This window comes from Euleptes europaea, chromosome 4 (assembly GCF_029931775.1).
Source record: "Euleptes europaea isolate rEulEur1 chromosome 4, rEulEur1.hap1, whole genome shotgun sequence".
Lineage (NCBI taxonomy): Eukaryota > Metazoa > Chordata > Lepidosauria > Squamata > Sphaerodactylidae > Euleptes > Euleptes europaea.
The window spans coordinates 115,310,216-115,332,805 of NC_079315.1; the positions used below are offsets into that span (position 1 = coordinate 115,310,216).

Below are 22,590 nucleotides of genomic sequence, written 5' to 3' on the forward strand. Positions count from 1 at the left end.
AAAAATGCATCATCCTCCAAGCTTCTACATAGTTTAAGTTTACAAGGCATTAAAAAGAAGTGTTCCCAAATATTGTATTATTCGAAACGTTACTTTATCCCAAGATTCTCTAAAGTGGGAAGAAATATAATTCGTCCATTAAGCTTCTACATCAGCCAAACTTATAAAAATCGAATACCATATCTTCTATCAAATGCCTTAAACGTATGTACATCTTGTTTGTGTTAAGTGCCGTCAAGTCGCTTCCGACTCATGGCGACCCTATGAATGAAAGTCCTCCAAAATGTCCTATCTTTGACAGCCTATGACAAAGACAGGACATCTTATATACCTCTGAAAATTCTCTTTTAAATTTCGTCCAACCTTATTGGCTCATTTCCTTACCACTACAATAGTAATCCTAAAAAGGCTGCCATCTCAACCCAAATTCATCAGTTGGTTTCAGATGAACAAGTTGCGCTAGTTTAGCCATGAGACTCTGCCTCTTTTCTACAGAACAAAAAAAAGGAAATTAGTGTTTTTTTCCCCTTCGTAAAAAGGAGGCTTTAGGACCCGGCGGAAGGCGGGGAGAATTGAGGAACTTCATCGTCTCCGCCTGATCTGGTCCAGCCACTTTTTGGCACCTGGTGGGGATTCGATCGCCCGGCGGGCAGGATGCCGGAGACCCTCTTCAAGGCCCACTTTTGGGTGAGCCGCTGTGCCCAGGGGGTCAGCTCGGGTGACCCCAGGTGGGAGGGGTAGCCAGCCCCTGAGGGTCAGAGCCAGATCTTGTAAGGGTTCCTTTAAGGGTGGGTGGGGGGCAGAGAAAGGGTGACCCTAGCACCGTGGGTCTCAACCTTTTTTTGCTCCATTCCCCCCTTTCACCATTGTTCAGAATGCAATCCCCCCTCTTCCCCAAATAAGTCTATCTCGAAAGGGGCATGCCAAATAATAGGCGCTTTGCTGAATAGTGGTCCCGATTCCCCCCCTGGAGACCTGAAATCCCCCCCTTGTTGAGAATCCCTGCCCTAGCAGATGGGGAAAGCAATACCCCGGGGTGGGGGCGGATTTATTCCTTCTCTCTGTACGCACGGGAGGTTTTGCCTTGGATTTCCTACGCTCTAGATCACTGGTTCCCAACCTTTTTTTGACCAGGGACCGCTAGGACTTTTTTGTTCGGTGCAGGGACCCCAAGGTTCAAAATAAAAATTCCGAGAATTTGAAAATAAACTTTAATCATAACTGTTAGTTAAACATTAAACTTAGAATTATATTTGAATATATATTTTTATAATAGAGAACTTTTAATTGAAAATATTAATTTATTATGGGTTTATAACTTTGCTTCACGGACCTTAATTAAGTTCTCGCGGACCCCTGGGGGTCCATGGACCCCCGGTTGGGAACCAGTGCTCTAGATGCACATTTCCCCCCATCTGAATTCTCAAAACTCTGCATGGGGGCTTATTTTTGTTAGTTTTGAGAATTTGGCTGGGGGAAATGTGCATTTAGAGAGTGGCAAAACCTCCCATGCGTTTCGCCCTATTATTAAGGAGTGCAGAGTGAGGGGTGGGATTCTCCTCTTCCCTGCCTTCCCTCAACCCAGTGAGGAAGGGAGGGAAAGTGGCATGCTCAAAAGTTGTGCCAGTGACAGTTTTGGGGGGGATTCGAACCTGGGTCTCCCCAATCATGGTGCTATACTCGATTGGCTGCTTTTAAAGGTATAAAAGACACTGTGGTGTAGAGGTTAGAGTGCCCTGGGATGACCAGGTTCCAATCCCCCGTTCTGCCATGGAAGCTCGCCGGGTGACTGTGGCTCAGTGGTAGAGGAGGGGAAGAAGCCGTGGCTCAGTGGTAGAGCATCTGCTTGGCATGCAGCAGGTCACAGGTTCAATCCCCGGCATCTCCAGTTAAAAGGACTGGGCAAGTAGGTGATGGGAAAGACCTCTGCCTGAGACCCTGGAGAGCTGCTGCCGGTCTGAGTAGACAAAACTGACTTTGATGGGCCAAGGGTCTGATTCAGTATAAGGCAGCTTCATGTGTCCATGTGACCTTGGGCCTGATGCTCTCTTGCGGGTGGCCCAACCAACCTCACAGGGTGGTTGTTGTGCAGATAAAATGGAGGAAGAGGGAATTTTTTATTTTATTTATTTTATTTTTGTCCCGTCTTTCTCCCCGATGGAGACCCCAAGCAGCTTACAGCTTTCTCCTCTCCTCCATTTTATTATGCTCACAACAGCCCTGTGAGGTAGGCAAGGCTGAGAGCGTGTGACTGGCCCAAGGTCACCCAGCATGCTTCCCTGGCTGAGTGGGGATTCGAACCTGGGTTTCCTAGATCCTAGTCCAACACTTTATGATGGTGTTGGGACTGGGAGCCGCTTTCGGTCTCCCCCCTCCCCACTGGAGAGAAAATTGGGGTATAAATATTTAGATGAGATGAACGAATAAATAAAAGAAAACTCTAGTTGGGTCTGGTTTAGCTCCAGTTCTTGCTGGTTGGGTGCAGGCAGTACTTTTCTTCTGTGAGAAGGACTCCTTTGGTCTTCTGTGTTTGGGTGAATTTCCTTGTTCTTATTTTCCTTCTTGTGGGAGCTATTATAGGGTGTTGGCTAAGAATCTATGAGCCAGGAAATCTGTGGGTTTAACCTCCTCACGTTTCTCTAAGATGGGGAATACTGGTCTTCCTCACAAGACTGTTGTGATGAAATACAGGAATCTCTGTGAACACTGACAGCGCTATGCAAATGTTAAATGTTCCCCAAAAGGAGAGTGTTTATGAACATGTGCAGAGTTCTTTGTTTTGATTGGTAGGTAACCTCGAATAGGCAGACTTCATATACTATCTCCCCAACTATCAGGGGTAATAATACCCCTTACTGTTGTTACTGAGGAGGCTTTAAATAGTCACAACGTTCTGTAATAATGGCAAGTTTCATTGAAGAGTACTGGCTTTCGAAACTCTATGTCAGCGGCTTGGGAACCGGACTTTGCGCAATGGTATGAGTTTATGACTTGCTCATTATGTGTTTTTGGTTTTATGGGGAAACCTGTATGTTGGAATTTTTTTTTTTTTTTAAATATGCTCCCAGTACCTGAGAGTTTCAAAGGCACTGCTCCAGTGCTGTGTTTTCTTTAAATAGAAGAGCAATGGGAGAGGTGGTCTCTTTATAACATTTGCTTTATTTAGAGATGTGTTAACAGAACATAGTGGAAGCAAATGCAGGTCTATAAGCAGACAGCAGATTCACTAATCCTGCGCACAGATTTCCAGAGAGAGAGGGAAATGTTCACCACTGCTTTAGACAGCTTGCCAACTTTTTTCTTCCTTCCCAAATTTAAACTGTGTCCAATTGCCCCCTCTCTGTAGGTGGTTGAGCGTGGTCTTCTCCATGCCCCAATGGGTATCTCATTTTTAAAAGCCGGGGAGAGATCCCTCATTGATCAGGAGTGTTTCCCTGGTCATTTGCTCCTCTTGATTAAACATCAGATTAAACATCAGACATACAGACAATCAAACTGGACTATACATAAGTTATCCCCGTAGGGAAGGAGGGTCTCCCAGAAGTTCGGACATACTTTTCTCCACAGCCGTTTCGGGAGAAACGGTACCAGGTTGAGTAACCAGAGATGTGTGGTTCAGTGCCATTGAAGTTCCCAACACTGGCTCAAAAAATCCCTGGAGATTTGAGGGTCGGATCTCAGGAGGGTGGAGTCTGGGGAGGGGGGAGCTTGGAGGGGATGTGATGTAGCTCTAGGACTTCTGTTTCTCCCAGACTTCGTGGTATGCCATACAGTCTGCCCTCTGAAGTTGCCATTTCCCGCAGGGGAACTGATCTCTGTCGTCTGGTGATCAGATGTAATTCAGAGAGAACGCCAGGACCCACCGGAAGGTTGGCAACCCTATTCCCCCATCAACACAAGTGTGTGTAAGAATTAACACCCTGCTTTTTGAATGAATGGGTCAGATACGTGAAGCTACACACCCTCTGCAGTTTCCTCTGCTTTGCCCCTTTATTCTTGCATTTCTCTCCTGCTGTTGAAGTTGGAAAAGTCTAACATTGTGGCCACAGCCATTCCAGATGTGTGATGTGTTTCCCTTGCCTGTTAGTCTGCAATAAGCCCTGGGAGAATGCCTCTATTGTCTGCTTCTGTTATTATGTAAATACACACGATAACAAGCGGCAGGAGAAATGATGAAGCAATTCCTGGTTTGGGCAAACCTTGCAGCCATCGGTTTTTGTAAATGCCTCTGCAGGGTTTTGTTTCCTGTTCCTTTGCTTTGCCGAGGTCTCTTGTAGCATTTAAAGGGAGGGGGAGGGAAACCAAGGCTGAGCGGAGGAGCAAATCGAAAGGAAGTTGGGTGGTTCCATGCTGGAAACAATATCCATGCAATGCTTTTTCTTGCTACCAACCCAAGGACACATAACAGTGTGTCGGCTTTTGAGTTCCCCAGAGCTATTCGTCAGGCCAGATGTTACAAAATAAAAAAGAGGAGTAAAGCAGGTTTTCTAGGTTCTGATTTTAAGACCTTGAAGACACTTTCCCTCCACTTTCAAGGACCTTTGCAACTGGATTCTACTGTGTTCCACGTGCAGACAATCCCTAAAGTGCATTGAAAGTGGATTTAAAGTGCATTATACAGTGTGTGTGAAAGCACAAAGGCACGCAAGTGTATGGGCTGTTCCACACGCTGACCTCACTCCCGATTTTCTGGGTGGCCGACCTGCAACTTTAGGAATCAGTTTGGGTATGAGTGCAATACATTCCCCTGCAGTTTTCAGCGTGAAGTTATGCCAAAGTCTTTTGTCCAGCAAAGAAGAATCAGGTTTCAAATTGCTACAGTCGAGGGGTTGTAAAAGCAAGCCAGTTTTACTGGCTGTTTTAGCCTTTTTGGGTTTCCTGATATGCAGACACTGTATGTGCCTCAGAGTCTGGGGACACGTATCTTCCTTTAACCCAGAGGTGTCGCTAGGGTTGCTTGCCAACCTCCAGGTTCTAGCTGGAGGTCTCCTGCTATTACAACTGATCTCCAGCCGATAGAGATCAGTTGCCCTGGAGAAAATGGCCGCTTTAGCAATTGGACTCTATGGCATTGAAGTCCCCTCTCCAAACCCCACCCTCTTCAAGCTCCGCCCCAACAATCTTAAGGTCTTTCCCAATTCGAAGCTGGCAACCCTAGGTGTCACTTAATCATTACGAGGGCCCGATATGACTTAAATGTCACTTGGTTGGGACATAGGGTTGCCAAGTGCCCGGTGGCGGCGGGTAAAATCCCGCCAATCCACTGGGCTGCCCGCTGACCAGTTGAGGGCTGGCGGGCACTGTGTGCACGCACGCATGCAGCAAGTGTGTCACTTTTGGGTTTACCCAGAAGCGACGTGGATGCTCTGGCAACCTCGGCTAAAACTCTGTGGAAGCTATAGAGTTTCGGCCAAAACTGCTAAAGCGTCCGCGTCGCTTCCAGGTAAACCCGGAGTCGACGTAGGCGCGTTGCGTGGGGTGCGTCACAACCTGCGTCACAAGCTTGTTGTGAGGACAGAATGAGAAAGGGAGACTCATATATGCTGCCCTGAGCTCCTGGGAGAAAAGGCAAGATTTTTTTGAAAATGTGCCAGACAGGTATTTAGAGTTGCCAACTCCAGCCTGGGAAATTCCTGGAGATCTGGGAATGGGGGCTGTGCAGGGGGAATTTGGGGAGGGATTTCACCTAGAGTCTGTGGTATACCACACGGTCAGCCCTCTGAAACTGCCATGTTCTCCAGGGGGAATGATTGCTGTAGTCTGGAGATGGTTGTAATTTTGGGAGACCTCCAGGCCCCACCTGGAGGTTGGTAACTTTACAGCCGAGGGTATTGGTCAGGGAAAGAAGAAGAGTTGGTTTTTATACCCCTGCTTTTCTCTACCTTTATGGAGCCGGGGTCCCTTGAAGTAGCAAGGTTGAACAAAAAGCATTTGAGAAGGGGATTTATCTTTCCCAAAAATTTGCTTTGCAGAAGCCAAGATGTTATTGGGCCGGGAGGATGAAACAGGGAGCTGCTGAACGATGTATAACATTGTACCACGATCGGCTGATCTGGAAAGTGTTTTCAGAATGTACCTGTCCCAAATTTGGTTAGCTTGTTTCAGCTCATAAATATGTAAAATAAGTGGGCCCTGATAGTATTGTGCAAACTTGACAGGGAAGGAAGAGGAAAACCATGTTGTACGTGCATGGGGTGTTGCCATTCGACCTTTCATCTTTAGTTAAAATAGTCCTGGAAAGCCGAGCTGGGAAGGAATCTTTCCTGAAGACCCTTGAGAACTGCTGCAGTTAAGGGTTGCAACAGCAGCTTAAATGGACCGATTCTCTCTCAGCCTAACCTACCTCACAGGGTGAATTTGAGGATAAAATTGAGATAAAATTTAAGCCATTTTGGGCTCCCATTAAGGAGAAAAATGAGGTATAAATAGCTAAATAAAAAAAAGATCTGATTTCGTTTGAGGCTTAACATCACATAGAGGGGCTGGGATCAGGTACAGTATGGATAGGGTTGCTGACTATGGGAGAAATTCCTGGAGATTTGGGGGTAGAGATGCCAGCCTCCAGGTGGGACCTGGGGATCCCCCGGAATTACAGCTCATCTCCAGGCTACAGAGATCAGTTCCCCTGGAGAAAATGGATGCTTTGGAGGTAGGACTCTACTCCACAGAGGTCCTTGTCCTCCCCAGGCTCCACCCCCAAATTTCCAAGTTTCCCAACCTGAATCTGGTAACCCTACCCCCCCATCCCTCGCCAGTGGCCGGGGGACCTGTCAACTGATTTGGGGCTAGTGCCTGGGGAGGACAGGGATATGATCCCATGGCGTCCAAGTCTCCTGCCATTTCCTCCAGGAGAACTGATCTCTGTAGTTTGGAGATCAGTTGTTATTCCTTGAGACCGCTAAGTCCTAAGTATGGGCACTCCTCTTTCACGCCCCCCCCCCCATGGCTAATTGAAACCATACATACCCAAAATGGCTATTGGGTTGAGGAGGTAAACCGGTTAACATCCTTATGCTGAAGCCCTCATCCAGTTCCCCTTCCCCATGAATGCTTTTGAGGCCAGCTTTTCTTATGCAAGAGAATGAGGCGCTAAAACACCAATGGGGTAAAATGGGCCACACAACATCGGGCTGCCGGTGGAGAACTACACGATGAAATGTTTCCCTATATTAAAAATTTCCCTGCTGTTAGAAAAGCAGCAAGCAAAGAGAGGGGGGAAGAATCTTTCTCCCTTCTCTGCTGGCTTTCTAGTTGCGTGGAGTCTTCTCTTTTTAAAGCAAAGGAGCCTTCAACGCTGGAATTCCCCTACCACCTCATTCTCTTGTGTGTGTAAACCAGACTTTTATCTTAAAGAAAAATTTGGAAGCGATAGAATACTAGCAGAAGTGTGCTGGGCCCATAACCTGATAAAATATTAAATTAGCAGGGTGCTCAAAGCACATGGCACAGTGGAATTGCCCGGTGTGTTTGTGTTGGCTGCTATAGCGAATAAAGTTACACAAAGAGCCTTTTATCTTCGCAAATAAATATGAATCCTTTATTGTAACAAACTCCGTTATAGACAGGATAGAGTAGAGACAGTAGATTCTAATCTAGTCTAACTAGGATGGATTGAAGTGCAGGAAGCATGTCCTGCTGTCTGGGTAGCGAGATGGAGAGAGAAAGTGTGTAAGAGAAGGCGTTTGCTGAAAGGAAGAAAGATTCCCTAAGGGTCCCCAACCTTTTCGTGCCTTTGGGCACATTTGGAATTCAGACCCAGCACAGTGGGCACAGCAACAATATGGCTGCTACAGGAGGTGGAGCCAGCCACAAAAAGATTGCTGCCTTAACTTCAGTAACACAGCGTAGATCCTTGTGTTGTGCTGGCCGCTGCTGCCAAAGCAACATTAAAAAAAAAATCTGCACAGCCAGTCAGAAGACTTACTGGGCAAAAGCCCTACCTGGCTCTGCCCACTTCCTAAAAACACTTGGCGGGTGCAAGAAACGGTGTCGGCGGGTGCCATGGCACCCATGGCCACCATGTTGGGGACCACAGCCCTATGAGTAGCAATCTACACATCAAAGGGATAGCATCAGAGCAGTAGAAAGGAAGGGATGCCCAGGCGCTACCCTCTTCCTACATTAAAGTGTAATTTTGCTCTCGGTCATCGACAGCGTCAAATATAAGAGCTGAGAACAGCCAGTGTGGCTTGTGGGATTTGCGTTTCCTTCTGCTCTGGCTTTCGGCCACTCAGCCTCTCGGAATTGCTGTCTCTCACTTCCTCCTCCTTCCCACTTCTCCCTTCCTGCTTCGCTTTGCAAAAAAAGTACAGCCTGATGTTTCTTTGTTTAGTACAGTTTCTTCCGGAAAACGAGGACATAGTTACGAGTGGGTGGCAATTTCCGGACTGCGGCCACATAGAAGGAAGGCTGTTTGCAGGATTCGGGCAATATGGTCCCATTCATATGGGTAAAAGCAAGAGACTGGGGTACACTTGTAGGGATTCTTCTGGAGTTTGCATCTGTATCGAGAAGGAGTGTTTGGAGCTAGACTCTTCTACCAGGACTGGTGATTTGGCAGGGGAAGGCTGATCATGGCTGACCTTTCTAAAGTTTTATTGGAGCCTGGGTTATGCGTGCAGGAGAATGACTTGGTAGAATGGACCACGGTCAGTTGGCAGTTAATGGCTCTCAATGCTCCTGGAGTTGGCATCTCCCTTGCTTGCATACGAGCTCGCCCGCCATGAGTTAAATCTTGCAACCCGGATGATTTCCCCAGCGTGGTGGTTGGAGAAGCAGTTTGGAGGTGGTTGGAGATTCTCAGTTTGCTGAAAGTCAAATTACACTGAATATGACAACCAGGAGTCTTGGCGGGCATTTAAGCATTGGGCATGTGGTTTTAGACTATCAACCTTGTATTTGTTGCCATATAGGCTTGTTTTTAATATCTGCACGAGCGCTCTTCAATAAATATATTTTATAGTATAATTGAGTTCTTTTCCACTCAACCTTTGAGTACCCTGATATTGCCTGGCATGTACACAAAAACATTCTCCATGGTTAGCATGGTGTAATGGTGTAGCATGGTGTAGTGGTTAAGAGCGGTGGTTTGGAGCGGTGGACTCTAATCTGGAGAACCGGGTTTGATTCCACACTCCTACACATGAAGCCAGCTGGTCGACCTTGGGCTAGTCACAGCTCTCTCAGCCCCACCTACCTCACAGGGTGTGTGTTGTGGGGAGGGGAAGGGAAGGTGATTGTAAGCCAGTTTGAGTCTTCCTTAAGTGGTAGAGAAAGTCGGCATATAAAAACCAGCTCTTCTTCCTCTTCCTCCTCTTCCTCCTCTTCTTCTCCCTCCCTCCCCCATGGGCTAGAGAGAATTCTATGTATTTCCCCCCTTTTATTTACTTCATTTATACCCTGCCTCTCTCCCCAACGGGGACCCAAAGTGGCTTGCATCCTTCCCCTCTCCTCCATTTTATCCTCACGACAACCCCGCGAGGTAGGTTAGGACGAGTGCGTGTGACTGGCCCACGGCCTACCAGCAAACCTCCATGGCGGAGCCGGGATTGGAACCTGGGTTTTCCTGCATCCATTTAAAATAGAAATGTGATGGCTGCCCCTTCTTTGTCCGAGGGGCAGTTGCTCCAGTCCGCTGGGTGCCTGTCATTTACACAAAACAGTTCTTACACAAAGGCCTCTCCCTGGGCTAGAGAGAATTCTGGGGTTGTTGTCCCCCCAGCAAGGAATATATTCTCTACTAGGACATGCTAGTGGTAAAGAAAAGCCTTGCTTATGTTGGCTGGCTGTCCTCATTGGCTTTTTATGCAGGGACGTTTCCCCGCTGCTTTGGGGTCTTTCTTTTGTGATTATGCATGCCTTTTCCGCCCATCAGAGGTTGTCTCGCTCTCCCCGCGCGTTTTGCCTGCATTTTCCACATTCTGGCTAAAACACGAGCAAAACATGCAGGGAGTGGAGGGTTGCCAGGTCCCTCTTCGTCACCGATGGGAGGTTTTAGGGATGGAGCCTGAGGAGGGGCAGGGTTTGGGGAGGGGAGGGACTTCAATGCCATAGAGTCCAATTGCCAAAGTGGTCATTTTCTCCAGGGGAACTGACCTCTATCAGCTGGAGATCAGTTGTAATATCAGGAGATCGCCAGCTAGTATCTGGAGGTTGGCTACCCTACTGCAGAAGGTAGACTCTGGCACCCCATCTCTGCTCCTCCCCAAACTCCACCCTTTCCAGGCTCCACCCCCAAATCTCCGGGAATTTCTCAGTCCAAAGTTGGCAACCGTAGCTACTGTGGGTGGGATTCCTCCTGTGAGGTCTCCCCTCAAAGGTGTCCCAGATGTTTAGGAAGGCCTGGGAAGACTCTTGATTTCTCAGCTGCCTCTTTCACTTCCTCCGATACTGCACGATGCAGAATCCACTTCTTCTATTGTGTTTTTCCCGCTGGCTCGTTCAGGAGTTGTAGCCCACTGCGTAATTATTAGTATGGTGAAATTGGAGCTCGGTCACTCCCCATGAGCTAAATCGAGAAATTCCTGCTTGCAACCCGGAAGATTTCCCCGGCGTGGAGGTTGGAGAAACGGTTTGGAGGTGGTTGGAGATTCTCAGTTTGCTGAAAGTCAAATTACACCGAATATGACAACCAGGAGTCTTGCGGACATTTAAGCAGTCGGCTGCAAGTCCAGTCACTCCCGACATAGGGTTGCCAACCTCCAGGTGGAGTGTGGAAATCAAGAAAGTAGCACAAGACAATTCTTTCTATAATAAGAAGACCAAACTATAGCAATTAGTGCTATTAAGAATATGTATTGGAAACATACAAAGAACAAAATTCTGGAGCAAAAAAGTATCACATAGGTAATTAAGACCCCAACTTTCAATAAGGGCTTTACAATACAAATATGAGCCCAAATTCTCAATCCTTATTCAGTCTACATAAATAATTTCATAAAGTGCATGAGTGAACCACAGGAACAATACTCAGTCCTTATAGAGTCCGCATGAATAATTTCATAAAGTGCATCAGTCGGTCGCAAAAGCAAGATGAAGGGCAATGGAAATCCGGTATAATTCCATTTCATGCAGTCTTTTTCAAGCCTTCAATCTTTTTGTGCACTATTCAGTCAATGCACATAGGAGTGTACCCTTTCCTTGTATCTGGACGGCACAAAAAGATCGAAGGCTTGAAAAAGACTGCACGAAATGGAATTATACCGGATTTCCATTGCCCTTCATCTTGCTTTTGCGACCTACTGATGCACTTTATGAAATTATTCATGCGGACTCTATAAGGACTGAGTATTGTTCCCATGGTTCACTCATGCACTTTATGAAATTATTTATGTAGACTGAATAAGGATTGAGAATTTGGGCTCATATTTGTATTGTAAAGCCCTTATTGAAAGTTGGGGTCTTAATTACCTATGTGATACTTTTTTGCTCCAGAATTTTGTTCTTTGTATGTTTCCAATACATATTCTTAATAGCACTAATTGCTATAGTTTGGTGGTCTTATTATAGAAAGAATTGTCTTGTGCTACTTTCTTGATTTCCACACTCCCTACTTAGCACTTGCAAACCGTTTTTTGATTACTAACCTCCAGGTGGAGCCTGGAGATCTCCCACTTTTACAATTAATCTCCAGGCGATCGAGATCAGTTCCCCTGGAGAAAACGGTTGCCTTGGAGGATGGTCTCTATGGCATTGTACTCTGTGGCGGAAATCCCTCCCCTTCCCAAACCCCGCCCTGCCCAGGCTCCGCCTCCAGGTATTACCCCTACCCGGAGCTGGCAACCCTACTGAGAAGTTCCAAACACAGAGAACTCAGACTGCATTTACCGCTACAGCCTGCTCTCTCATCTTCTGTCTGTTGGTCGCGCTGGAGTGCGCCAATGTGGAGCCTAGTTTTGTTATATATGCGTCTGCACGCGTACACTCAAAATAATATGCATGGTGCTCACTTAGGAGCTGATGCCAAAACAGCTTTGCCTTTGAAGTCAGCTGGATTCTTATCTTGCCGTTATATTGGAAAGCAAATTGTGATCAAATTAGTTGCAAAAGAAAATACAAACTACAAACATAATAAAAACCGGAAAATGCCATTGTTGTAGTAAAACTGACCTGAAAAATAGGGAAATAGCCCTACTGCACCTAGTTTGTACATAGGCTCAAACCTCTTCTGATTATTGTTGCTAGCTTTGGCTCTGGAAGTTCCTGGAGATTTGGGAGTAACACCAATGGAGGAGTGAATTTAGAAAGGATTTCACCTAGAATCGCCAATGTACCATAGAATCAGCCCTCTGAAACTGCCATTTCCGCCAGGGGAACTAATCTCCGTAGACTGGAGATCAGTTGTAATTAGGGTTGCCAGGTCCCTCTTTGCCACCGGCGGGAGGTTTTTGGGGATGGAGCCTGAGGAGGGAGGGGTTTGGGGAGGGGAGGGACTTCAATGCCATAGAATCCAATGGCCAAAGCGGCCATTTTCTCCAGGGGATTAAATGTCACCTGTCACCTGGAGATCAGGTGACAGGTGACCTGGAAATCACCTGGAGATCAGTTGAAATAGCAGGAGATTTCCAGCCACCACCTGGAGGTTGGCAACCCTAATCAGCAGCCTTGCTGGGCAAAAGCCCTACCTGGACCCACTCAGTTCCTAAAACCAGAAAAGGTTTCAGTGAGCGCCACGGGGCCCCGAGCACCACGTTGGGGAACCCTGTATCTTAGCCGATGGGCTACAAATCGTCGTTCTCTGTAGCCATTTTCCAGCTTGTGTTGTGCAAGCTGGGGCTTCATCCACCTGTCTTTCCTGTGGGGTTCTCAAAATGTTTTGCAATCCGTGTCTGGTCAGCCTCACACCAGCAGACTTATGAGAAATCCAGACTGTGCCCATTTTACAGACGGAAAGCTAAAGCTGCAAGTCTTGTTGGCTGTGGGAGTCATTAGAAGGGCCATTCCGGTTGCTCCAAAGCAGGTCGTATAAACACACTTGCTGGATGTGGGTAACAATCTCTCGTTTCAAAATAAAGAATTTTAAAATGTTGTGTTACCCTTCAAAGCAGCATGTTATATGACGTGCTGTGGAACACAGGCAGGATGGTGGTGCTGCAGTTGTCTTGCTTGTGGGCTTCCTAGAGGCCCCTGGTTGGCCACTGTGTGAACAGACTGCGGGACTTCATGGGCCTTGGTGTGATCCAGCAGGGCCTTTCTTATGTTAAATATTTCTTCACACAACACATAGTTAAATTGTGGAACTCCCTGCCCAGGGATGTGGTGATCGCTGCCAACTTGGAAGGCTTGAAGAGGGGAGAGGAGCATGCCTAATATGTTGGGTGCTGTGGAACACAGGCAGGATGGTGCCGCTGCAGTCGTCTTGTTTGTGGGTGTCCTGGAGGCACCTGGTTGGCCACTGTGTGGACAGACAGCGGGACTTGATGGGCCTGGGTCTGATCCAGCATGGCCTTTCTTATGCTCTTATAACTTGGAATGCTTGAAGAGAGGAGTGGATATGTTCATGGAGGATTGGGCTATCCAGGGCTACTAGTCAAAATGGATATTAGTCATGTTGCATACCTAATTCTGTCCAGGATCAGAGGAGCATGCCAAATATATGAGGTGCTGTGAAACACAGGCAGGATGGTGCTGCTGCAGTGGTCTTGTTTGGGGGCTTCCTAGAGGCACCTGGTTGGCCACTGTGTGAACAGACTGCAGGACCTCATGGGCCTTGGTGTGATCCAGCATGGCCTTTCTTATGTTAAATATTTCTTCACACAACACATAGTTAAATTGTAGAACTCCCTGCCCCAGGATGTGGTGGTTGCTGCCAACTTGGAAGGCTTGAAGAGGGGAGTGGACATGTTCATGGAGGAGAGGGCTATTCATGGTTACTAGTCAAAATGGATACTAGTCATGATGCATACCTGTTATCTCCAGTATCTGAGGAGCATGACGAATATATTGGGTGCTGTCGAACACAGGCAGGATGGTGCCGCTTCAGTTATCTCGTTTGTGGGTGTTCTGGAGGCACCTCTTTGGCCACTGTGTGGACAGACTGTGGGACTTGATGGGCCTTGGTCTGATCCAGCGTGGCCTTTTTTATGCTCTTATAACTTTGAAGGCTTGAAGAGGGGAGTGGACATGTTCATGGAGGATAGGGCTATCCAGGGCTACTAGTCAAAATGGATATTAGTCATGATGCATACCTAATTCTGTCCAGGTTCAGAGGAGCATGCCTGTTATATTAGGTGCTGTGGAACCCAGGCAGAATTATGCTGCCGCAGTTGTCTTGTTTGTGGGCTTCTTGGAGGCACCCGGTTGGCCACTGTGTGAACAGACTGCTGGACTTGATGGGCCTTGGTGAGATCCAACAAGGCTTTTCTTATGTTCTCATGTGTTCTAGAATACAGACTTGATCAGCACTACTGGCTATGATGCCATCACCCAGCACATGAATGATGGCAGGAAAAACTGCAAGGAATTTGAAGACTTCTTGAAGGAAAGGTAAGTTTCTCCTCTCGTAGGATTGTCAAAAATGTTTGTAGAGAGAGCCATTTGGAAAGCCAACTCCGAGTTGAGAAATTCCAGAAGATCTAGGGATGGATCCTGGGGAGGGAGGAGTTTGGGGAGGGAGGGACCTCAGCAGGGTATAATACCGTAATCCCCTTGAAATACCTCAGCAGGGTATAATAGCATCATACCCTTCAAAGCTGCCTTTTATTTCCAGAACAGATCTCTACAATCTGGAGAGCAGTTGTTGTTCTGGGAACTCTCCAGGCCACACCTGGAGGTTGGCAACTCTAGAGGTGTTGTGGTGAGCGCATCAGAGCAGGGTCTAGGAGACCTGGGTTCAAATCCCCCCATTCTGAGGCCTGCAGGGTAGGGTTGCCAACTGCCAGGTTGAATTAGCTAATTCAACTGCTAATTCAACTGATCTCCAGCCGATAGAGATCAGTTCACCTGGAGAAAAATGGTCGCTTTGGCAATTGGACTCTATGGCATTGAAGTCCCTCCCCTCCCCAAGCCCCACCCTCCTCAGGCTCCACCCCCAAAATCTCCTGCAGTTGGCGAAGAGGGACCTGGCAACCCTACTGCGGGGTGATCCTGGGCCTGCCAGTCTCTCTCAACCTAACCTTCCTTCCTGGCTCGCTTGTGAGCAGAAAACCATATGCCGCTCCTTAAAAGTGGAACAATATATCAAAGAAAACTTATGCTGAAATCTCAACCAAGAAACCAAACAGTCAGCATAAGAAGCCAAAACAATACCTAAATTAGGTTTACATGAAATATTTTTTTTGAATATTTATAAATAGTCATGAGAATGAAACATGGTCCATATAGTGTTCTGTAATGTTTCATTCTCATGACTATTTATAAATATTCAAGATATATATATTTCATGTAAACCTAATTTAGGTATTGTTTTGGCTTCTTATGCTGATTGTTTGGCTCCTTAAAAGTGGGCCAAAATGTCCTAGATAGATTTCGATAAGCCTTTCTAACAGCAAGGAAACCTCTTTGGTCCTCTCTGAGTTTCAGGCTGGCTTAAATGTAACCATGTCATTAGAATTGTACCAGGGATTGATCTCAATATGGAATTTTGTTCCTGCTCTGTTAATTCCCTTGTGAGCTACATTTCTGGGGGTGTGGAGGGGAGGTTGTTCAGAATTTCCTGCGCTGTGCAGGGGTTGGACTAGATGACCCTGGTGGTCCCTTCCAATTCTATGATTCTATCACCTACTTGCCTAGTCCCTTTAACTGGAAGTGCTGGGGATTGAACCTGGGACCTTCTGCATGCCAGGCAGATGCTCTACCACTGAGCCACAGCCTGCCGACAGCTCCCCTGGCACCCGCCAAATGTTTTTAGAAAGTGCTGTAAAGCCATCCAGGTAGGCAGAACCTGGCACCTGTGTATCTGGAAGGACTTCAGCACGTCACCAGGGATGCTCTGGTCTATCAGTGGCTACTAGCCATGGTGACTAAAGGGATCCTCCATGTACAGAGGCAGCCAACGTTTGAATCTCAGAGCCAGGAGGCAACATCTGGGAATGCCTCGTCCTCTATTCCCAGTTGTTGTCCCTCCAGAGAAACTGGTTGGCTGATGTGTGAGACAGGATGCTGGACTAGATGGATCACTGGTCTGATCCAGCAGGGCTCTTCTTATGGTCCTTAGAACAGGGGTGGGGAACGTCAGGCCTGGGGGCTGTTTAAGGTCCGCGAAATCATTTGGTCTGGCCCTTTGTGGGTCCTGGCAGATCTCTAGATGGCAATCCGCCCCCTCCCGCGGACAGGAATAGCCTCTATTCAAGGTGGATGTGAGTTTGTTTTGCTGAGAAAAGGAACACTTTTGCAGAATAGTCATTAGCTATGGAGCTGCTAGGACCGCCCAAGAAACTGTGTTAACCCTTTCCCGTTCCCTCTGTACTACAAAAGGGCTGGGGGTGGAAGTGGTGACAATAGAGGGGTTAAAGGGGGAAGGGCCAGAATGCACAGGGGGGGATGTGGGGGGGCGCCTGGCTGGTGCAACAGACCATCCTGTGCCACCAATTTGCAACTGGGCAAGTTGGATGCCTGCCTGCTTGTCCATGCACGGGGGTGGGAGGGTCATCTGGGGCGGCTGCCTGCTTGGGGCTTGGTCAGCTAATTTTTAAGTTGATAATTTTCTATGGCCCGTGAATGATGTTATAAATATCCAAATGGCCCTTGGCGGAAAGCTTGCCTTAGAAGCTGAGCTGTGGGAAGAAAGCCCAATATGGGTCCTTGCCTCCTTTGGAGGACTCTAAGTTTCCCGCGAGTTGCAGAAAGAGGAGCCCTCAAATGTAGGCAGGGCCCTGAGATGGAAAAGAAATTGCCTACCCCTGCTATACATACAACTTTTATGCCTCCCTTCCCACCCAACAGGGCATCCATAGAAGAAAGATATGGAAAAGACCTTGTCGGTTTGTCGAAGAAGAAACCCTGTGGGCAGACGGAGCTGAAGTGAGTTGTCAGTTTCCTAAAATCTATTTGGTGTTTTTTTTTTAACCTTCTATATCTAACAGGTATTCTGATTTTGGTGTAGAATTTGCATGGCACTTCCAGGTACTAGTAATTTATACCAGCCACCATATGGTGACTTACCAGGTCAACGTGCCTTCGATAGCGATATTTACTTATTATTTCCATTAAACCAGGAACTAATTTCTGGGCTTGTGGGCATTTGGTTACCGGCAGGCCAATTTGACTGAGTTTGCAGGAGACTGAAATTTCACATCTCCACTCACCAGTGCCATACAGTGGTTCCAAAGAATGTCGCTATCGAAGGCACGTTGGCCTGGTAAGTCACCATATGGTGGCTGGTATAAGTTGCTAGTACCTGGAGGTTGGCAACCCTAGCTCTATGGCATTGTACCCCACTGAGGTCCCTGTCCTCCCCAGGCTCCATCCCCAAATCTCCATGAGTTTCCCGGCCTGGATCTGGCAACCCTACCCCCCCATCCCCCATCGGTGGCCAGGGGGCCACCCAGTGTAAGGCAAGGTGAAGAACCCACCTTGCCTTACACTTGTTCTTCACCTTGCCTTACACTGGGTGGCCAGGTCACCCTGGCCACCGATTGAGGGATGGGGGGGTAGGGTTGCTTGAAGTTTTTGGCTGGCATGACTGATTGCCACCATCTCTATTTAGATTTTTGGCCTGCTTGATTGAGTTCATAGAGCAACTAATTCTAGAGCCCTTAAAATAACCTGGAACCTGTTGAAAAAGGAGGAAGTTTGCCCGTTTGCCCTGTCACATGGGCCAAAGCTCCAGAGCATCCATTTTCTCTAGTGGAGGAGCTGTGGCTCAGTGGTAGAGCATCTGCTTGGCATGCAGAAGGTCCCAGATTCAATCCCCAGCATCTCCAGTTAAAGGGACTAGGCAAGTAGGTGATGTGAAACGCTTCTGCCTGAGACCCTGGAGAGCTGCTGCTGGTCTGAGTAGACAATACTCAATTTGATAGTCCAAAGGTATGATTCAGTATAAGGCAGCTTCATGTGTTCATGTGATCTCTGTAATCTGGAGATCAGTTGTAATTCCAAGAGATCTCCAAGCCCTTCCTGGATGTTGGCAGCCTGTTCCAAGAAGCAAGTTGGCTGTGACGTAGGAGGCCAGGGGGTCTAAAGTATGGCAACTGATTTACTTAGTGGGGGTCCAGTCCCCTGGGGAGGTCTTCTGCCCAAGCCACAGACTATTGTGCCCCACGCTAAGGTGTGTGCATGTGGGGAAGGGCAGCCGTATGGATTTTCAGCCTGGGGTACCAAAATGCGTTGAGCCCAGTCCTATTGGGAATTTCTCCTCCTGACAACAAGGATGGCAAAAAGGTCCTAAATTATAGGATGGTGTGTGTGTGTGTGTGTGTGACTCCAGATCTGCTGTCCTGCGCTCTTGATTTCCCCGATTGCGTAAACTGGATGTTGAAAGAGGTTTCGTTCCTGTAGCGCGCAAAGACGTCTCTCCCATGCTGAGACCTGAAAGTAAAACTGACTCGGGTTGTCTCTTCTGTCTCCACGCCCCACACCCCAACCGCTGTTATTTGTTTTATTTTCAGCACTCTGAAAAGAGCCCTGGACATTTTTAAGAGCCGTAAGTAACTCGCGAGAAATCTCACTCAATGGGGTATGAACGTGAATGCAGCTCTAGACGTACGTGTCACCCAGCAGATGTCCAGAATGCTTGATTACACAGGAGAGCTAGGAAATGTCACAGGTGATATAATTCAGATAGGTATGTTCCCCTCACCCACAACTTTTCCAAAATATGTATGGAAGGTCGTTGGGAGAAGGGGGGGCAGCTCCAGTGCTATGGGTGGGATTGCCAACCTCCAGGTAGGACCTGGAGATCTCTCCGAGTTACACCTGGTTTCCTGATTAAATTTAATGGGCTTCCTCTCTTCCGCACAATAGTCAACACACATGAACACGTATGAAGCTGCCTTGTACTGAATCAGACTCCTGGTTCATCAAGGTCTGTCTTGTCTACTCAGACTGGCAGCGGCTGTCCAGGGTCACAGGCAGAGGTCTTTAACATCATCTATTGTGTGGTGTGTTAAGTGCAGTCAAGTCGCTTCCGATTTACGGCAACTCTATGAATGGACATCCTCCAAAATGAGTTATCGTTAACAGCCTTGCTCAGGTTTTGCAGACTGAGGGCCGTGGCATCCTTGATTGAGTTCCCCCATCTCATGTTGGCTCTTCCTCTTTTCCTGCTGCCTTCAACTTTTCCTAGCATTATTGTCTTTTCCAGTGAGTCTTGTCTTCTCATCATGTGACCAAAATATGATAGCCTCAGTTTCCTTCTAGGGAAAGTTCAAGCTTGGTTTGACCTAGAACCCACTGATTTGTCTTTTTGCCTCTCCATTGTGTCTGTAAAACACTCCTCCAACAGCACATTTCAAATCAATCTACTTCCTTTCTGTCAGCTATCTTCATTGTCCCAACTTTCACAACTATATATAGTAATTAATTACTATGGCATGAATGAACTTGATCTTGTTCACCAGCAACAAAGTCTTTTCTAGCTCCTTCATGGCTGCCCTTCCCAGTCTCAATCTCCTTCTGATTTCTTGGTTGCAGTCTGCCTTTTGGTTGATGATGGAGCCAAGGAATAGAAAATCTTGAACAATTTCAGTGTCTTCATCGTCAACCTTAAAGTTGTGTAATTCCTCAATAGTCATTACTTTTGTCTTCTTGATGTTCAGCCATAATCCTGCTTTGGCACTTTCTGTTTCAACCTTCATCAGTAGTCGTTTCAAGTCTTTCCTCTTTCTGTCAGTAATGTGGTGTCATCAGCATATCTTTCATCATAGAATGTTGGAAGGGACCACCAGGGTCATCTAGCCCAACCCCTTGCACAATGCAGGAAATTCACAACTACCTCCCCCCCCCCCACCCCCAGTGATCCGTACTCCATGCCCAGAAGATGGCCAAGATGCCCTCCCTATCATCTTCTGCCTAAGGTCATGGAATCAGCATTGCTGACAGATGGCCATCTAGCCTCTGCTTAAGAACCTCCAGGGAAGGAGAGCCCACCACCTCCCGAGGAAGCCTGTTCCACTGGGGAACCGCTCTAACTGTTGGGAAAATTTTCCTAATGTCTAGATGGAAACTCTCTTGATTTAATTTCAACCCGTTGGTTCTGGTCCGACCTTCTGGGGCAACAGAAAGCAACTCGGCACCCTCCTCTATGTGACAGCCCTTCAAGTACTTGAAGATGGTTCTCATATCACCTCTCACTCTTCTCCTCTTTAGGCTAAACATCTACTACCTGGTCCTTTTAACTGGAGATGCCAGGGATTGAACCTGGAACCTTCTGCATGCCGAGCAGAGGCTGTTCCACTGAGCCCCAGCCCCTCTCCTAAGACTACAAACAAGGACCTACAATGAATGTCTTCTCTCTGCAACAGTGTCATGCCTGTGAGGTCTCTTGGACCCTCTTCCCCAATACTTTTCCTCACCAACTCTTAGAAACATTTCAGCTAAGGTGCTATCTCTGTAGACACAGTCAATAGGTGAAGCATCTCACAACCCAGTACCACCACAGCAGGGAAAAACACCAGCAAACCCACCGAAACTCTTCACCGCCTCTTAAGGTTGGATCCTCCTACCCTGTGACAATGCCAGAAACCTCCGAGGTTCCTAGGCTAAAGATGGGAGAATAACAATAGCTCTTAGCTCAAGGGCTGAGCCAAAACCCTGGGGCAGTCCAATTCTCAGGCGTGGTTCACACATATCACGCAGCAACAGATAACGCAAGCATATCCTCCTCCACATGAGCAGCGGACTCTAATCTGGAGAACCGGGTTCGATTCCCCACTCCTCCACGTGAAGCCTGCTGGGTGACCTTGGGCCAGTCACCATTCTCTCAGGACTTTCTTAGCCCCACCTACCTCACAAGGTGTCTGTTTTGGGGAAAGGAAGGGATTGTGATTGTAAGCCACTTTGAGACTCCTTAAAGGTAGAGAAAAGGAGGGTATAAAAGCCAGCTCAGTGGTAGAGTATCTGCTTGGCATGCAGAAGGTCCCAGGTTCAATCCCCGGCATCTCCAGTTAAAGGGACTAGGCAAGTAGGTGATGTGAAAGACCCCTACCTGAGACCCTGGAGAGCCGCTGCCGGTCTGAGTAGACAATACTGACTTTGATGGACTGAGGGTCTGATTCAGTACAAGGCAGCTTCATGTGTTCATGTGTTCTTCTTCTTCATATGTGCAGGTTGAAAAAAAGAGAGAAATCAGTTCCCCTCTCAAGGAACCATTTCCTCCAGGGGGACTGATCTCTGTCACCTGGAAAGCAGTTGTAATTCTGGAAGATCCCCTGGTCCCATCTGAATGTTGGTGACCGTACTTGGGATTGACTGGACTGGGCCTGCCTTTGGCAGCTCTCTTGGCTTTCTGACCTGGATATTTGTTGAAAACAATACCCAGGGACTGACTGTACCAGTGCCGGCTGCTGCAGACACAAAAACATTGTGTGCGAATCAGCCTTCACTTGGAGACATGATGGCGCAACTCAAGTCATGCTTGAATTTCAAAATAGGCCACATCTTTTGCTGGAGGTAGTGGGGACGGAGACTCAGAGTTCCCAGAAGCCTGTGGTTTTCTAGGAACCCTTTTTTCCTCAGCAATATCTGCAATGCATGGGTTCTTGACAACTCTATTTCTCATTCTTTCAGGAAAACTGAACAGAAGTCTTGTAGCCCTTAAAGAGCTAGATTCAAGTCCAGCAGCATCCAGGACATTTGAGTACCCTGACTGGGCAGAAAGGCAGAATAAAAACGTTTAAATAAAATTGTGGGATGGTCCTTGGCTTTTAACGAAGCATTAACTTTATCTGCAAGTTCAGATTTTATGTACTAGATCTATTTTACAGCCTTGGGCAAACTGGTGTTTTCCAGCTTCCGTTTCCCTACTGTAAAGATAGCAAAAAAAGAGAGACAGAAAGGCTTCCCTAGCCGAATTGTTGGCTGGGGTAAAGCAACATTACGATGCCCTTTTCTCCCTAGAGATTAAACCTTGCCCCGTTGTGTGCTTTCAGAGGTGGAAAGTGTAGGCCACAGTCGCATCCAGCTGGCCCAGGTGCTTCGAGAAGAAGCGAAGAAAATGGAAGACTTCCGGGAGAAGCAAAAATTCCACCGTAAAAAGGTCTGAAGGGGAATTGGGCCCCCCACGAACGGGGTTTTATCTTGCCGAAGGCTTTCACGGTCAGAGCTCATCGATTCTTGTAGGTTATCCTGGCTGTGTGACCGTGGTCTTGGTATTTTCTTTCCTGACGTTTTGCTAGCAGCTGCGGCCGGCATCTTCAGAGGAGTAACACTGAAGGACAGAGACACTGTTCTTCGGTGTTACTCCTCTGAAGATGCCTGCCACAGCTGCTGGCGAAAAGTCAGGAAAGAAAATGCCAAGACCACGGTCACACAGCCAGGATAACCTACAAGAATCGGGGGTTTATCTATTTATTTGTTTTTCGATTTCTGACTCGCCCTCCCCGGCCAAACCGGGCTTATGGCGAGCTGCAACATTAAAACAATAAACGGTCAATAAATCTACAAAACCCGTAAAATAACACATCCTCAGCCTAAAACACCGCAATATTCAATGGC

The 22,590-nt window shown here is 47.4% G+C and overlaps 1 protein-coding gene across 1 annotated transcript in view; it reads left to right on the forward strand.

The window, feature by feature from the left end:
- Positions 1 to 654: 654 nt before the first annotated feature.
- The window catches only part of PSTPIP2 (proline-serine-threonine phosphatase interacting protein 2), a 43,010-nt gene continuing 21,074 nt past the window's right edge, over positions 655 to 22,590 (forward strand). The window contains exons 1-5 of the mRNA XM_056849079.1: positions 655 to 687; positions 14,384 to 14,484; positions 16,882 to 16,959; positions 18,546 to 18,580; positions 22,026 to 22,132. Of these exons, the coding sequence (XP_056705057.1) occupies positions 655 to 687; positions 14,384 to 14,484; positions 16,882 to 16,959; positions 18,546 to 18,580; positions 22,026 to 22,132 (354 nt within the window). The remainder of the gene's footprint in view (positions 688 to 14,383; positions 14,485 to 16,881; positions 16,960 to 18,545; positions 18,581 to 22,025; positions 22,133 to 22,590) is intronic.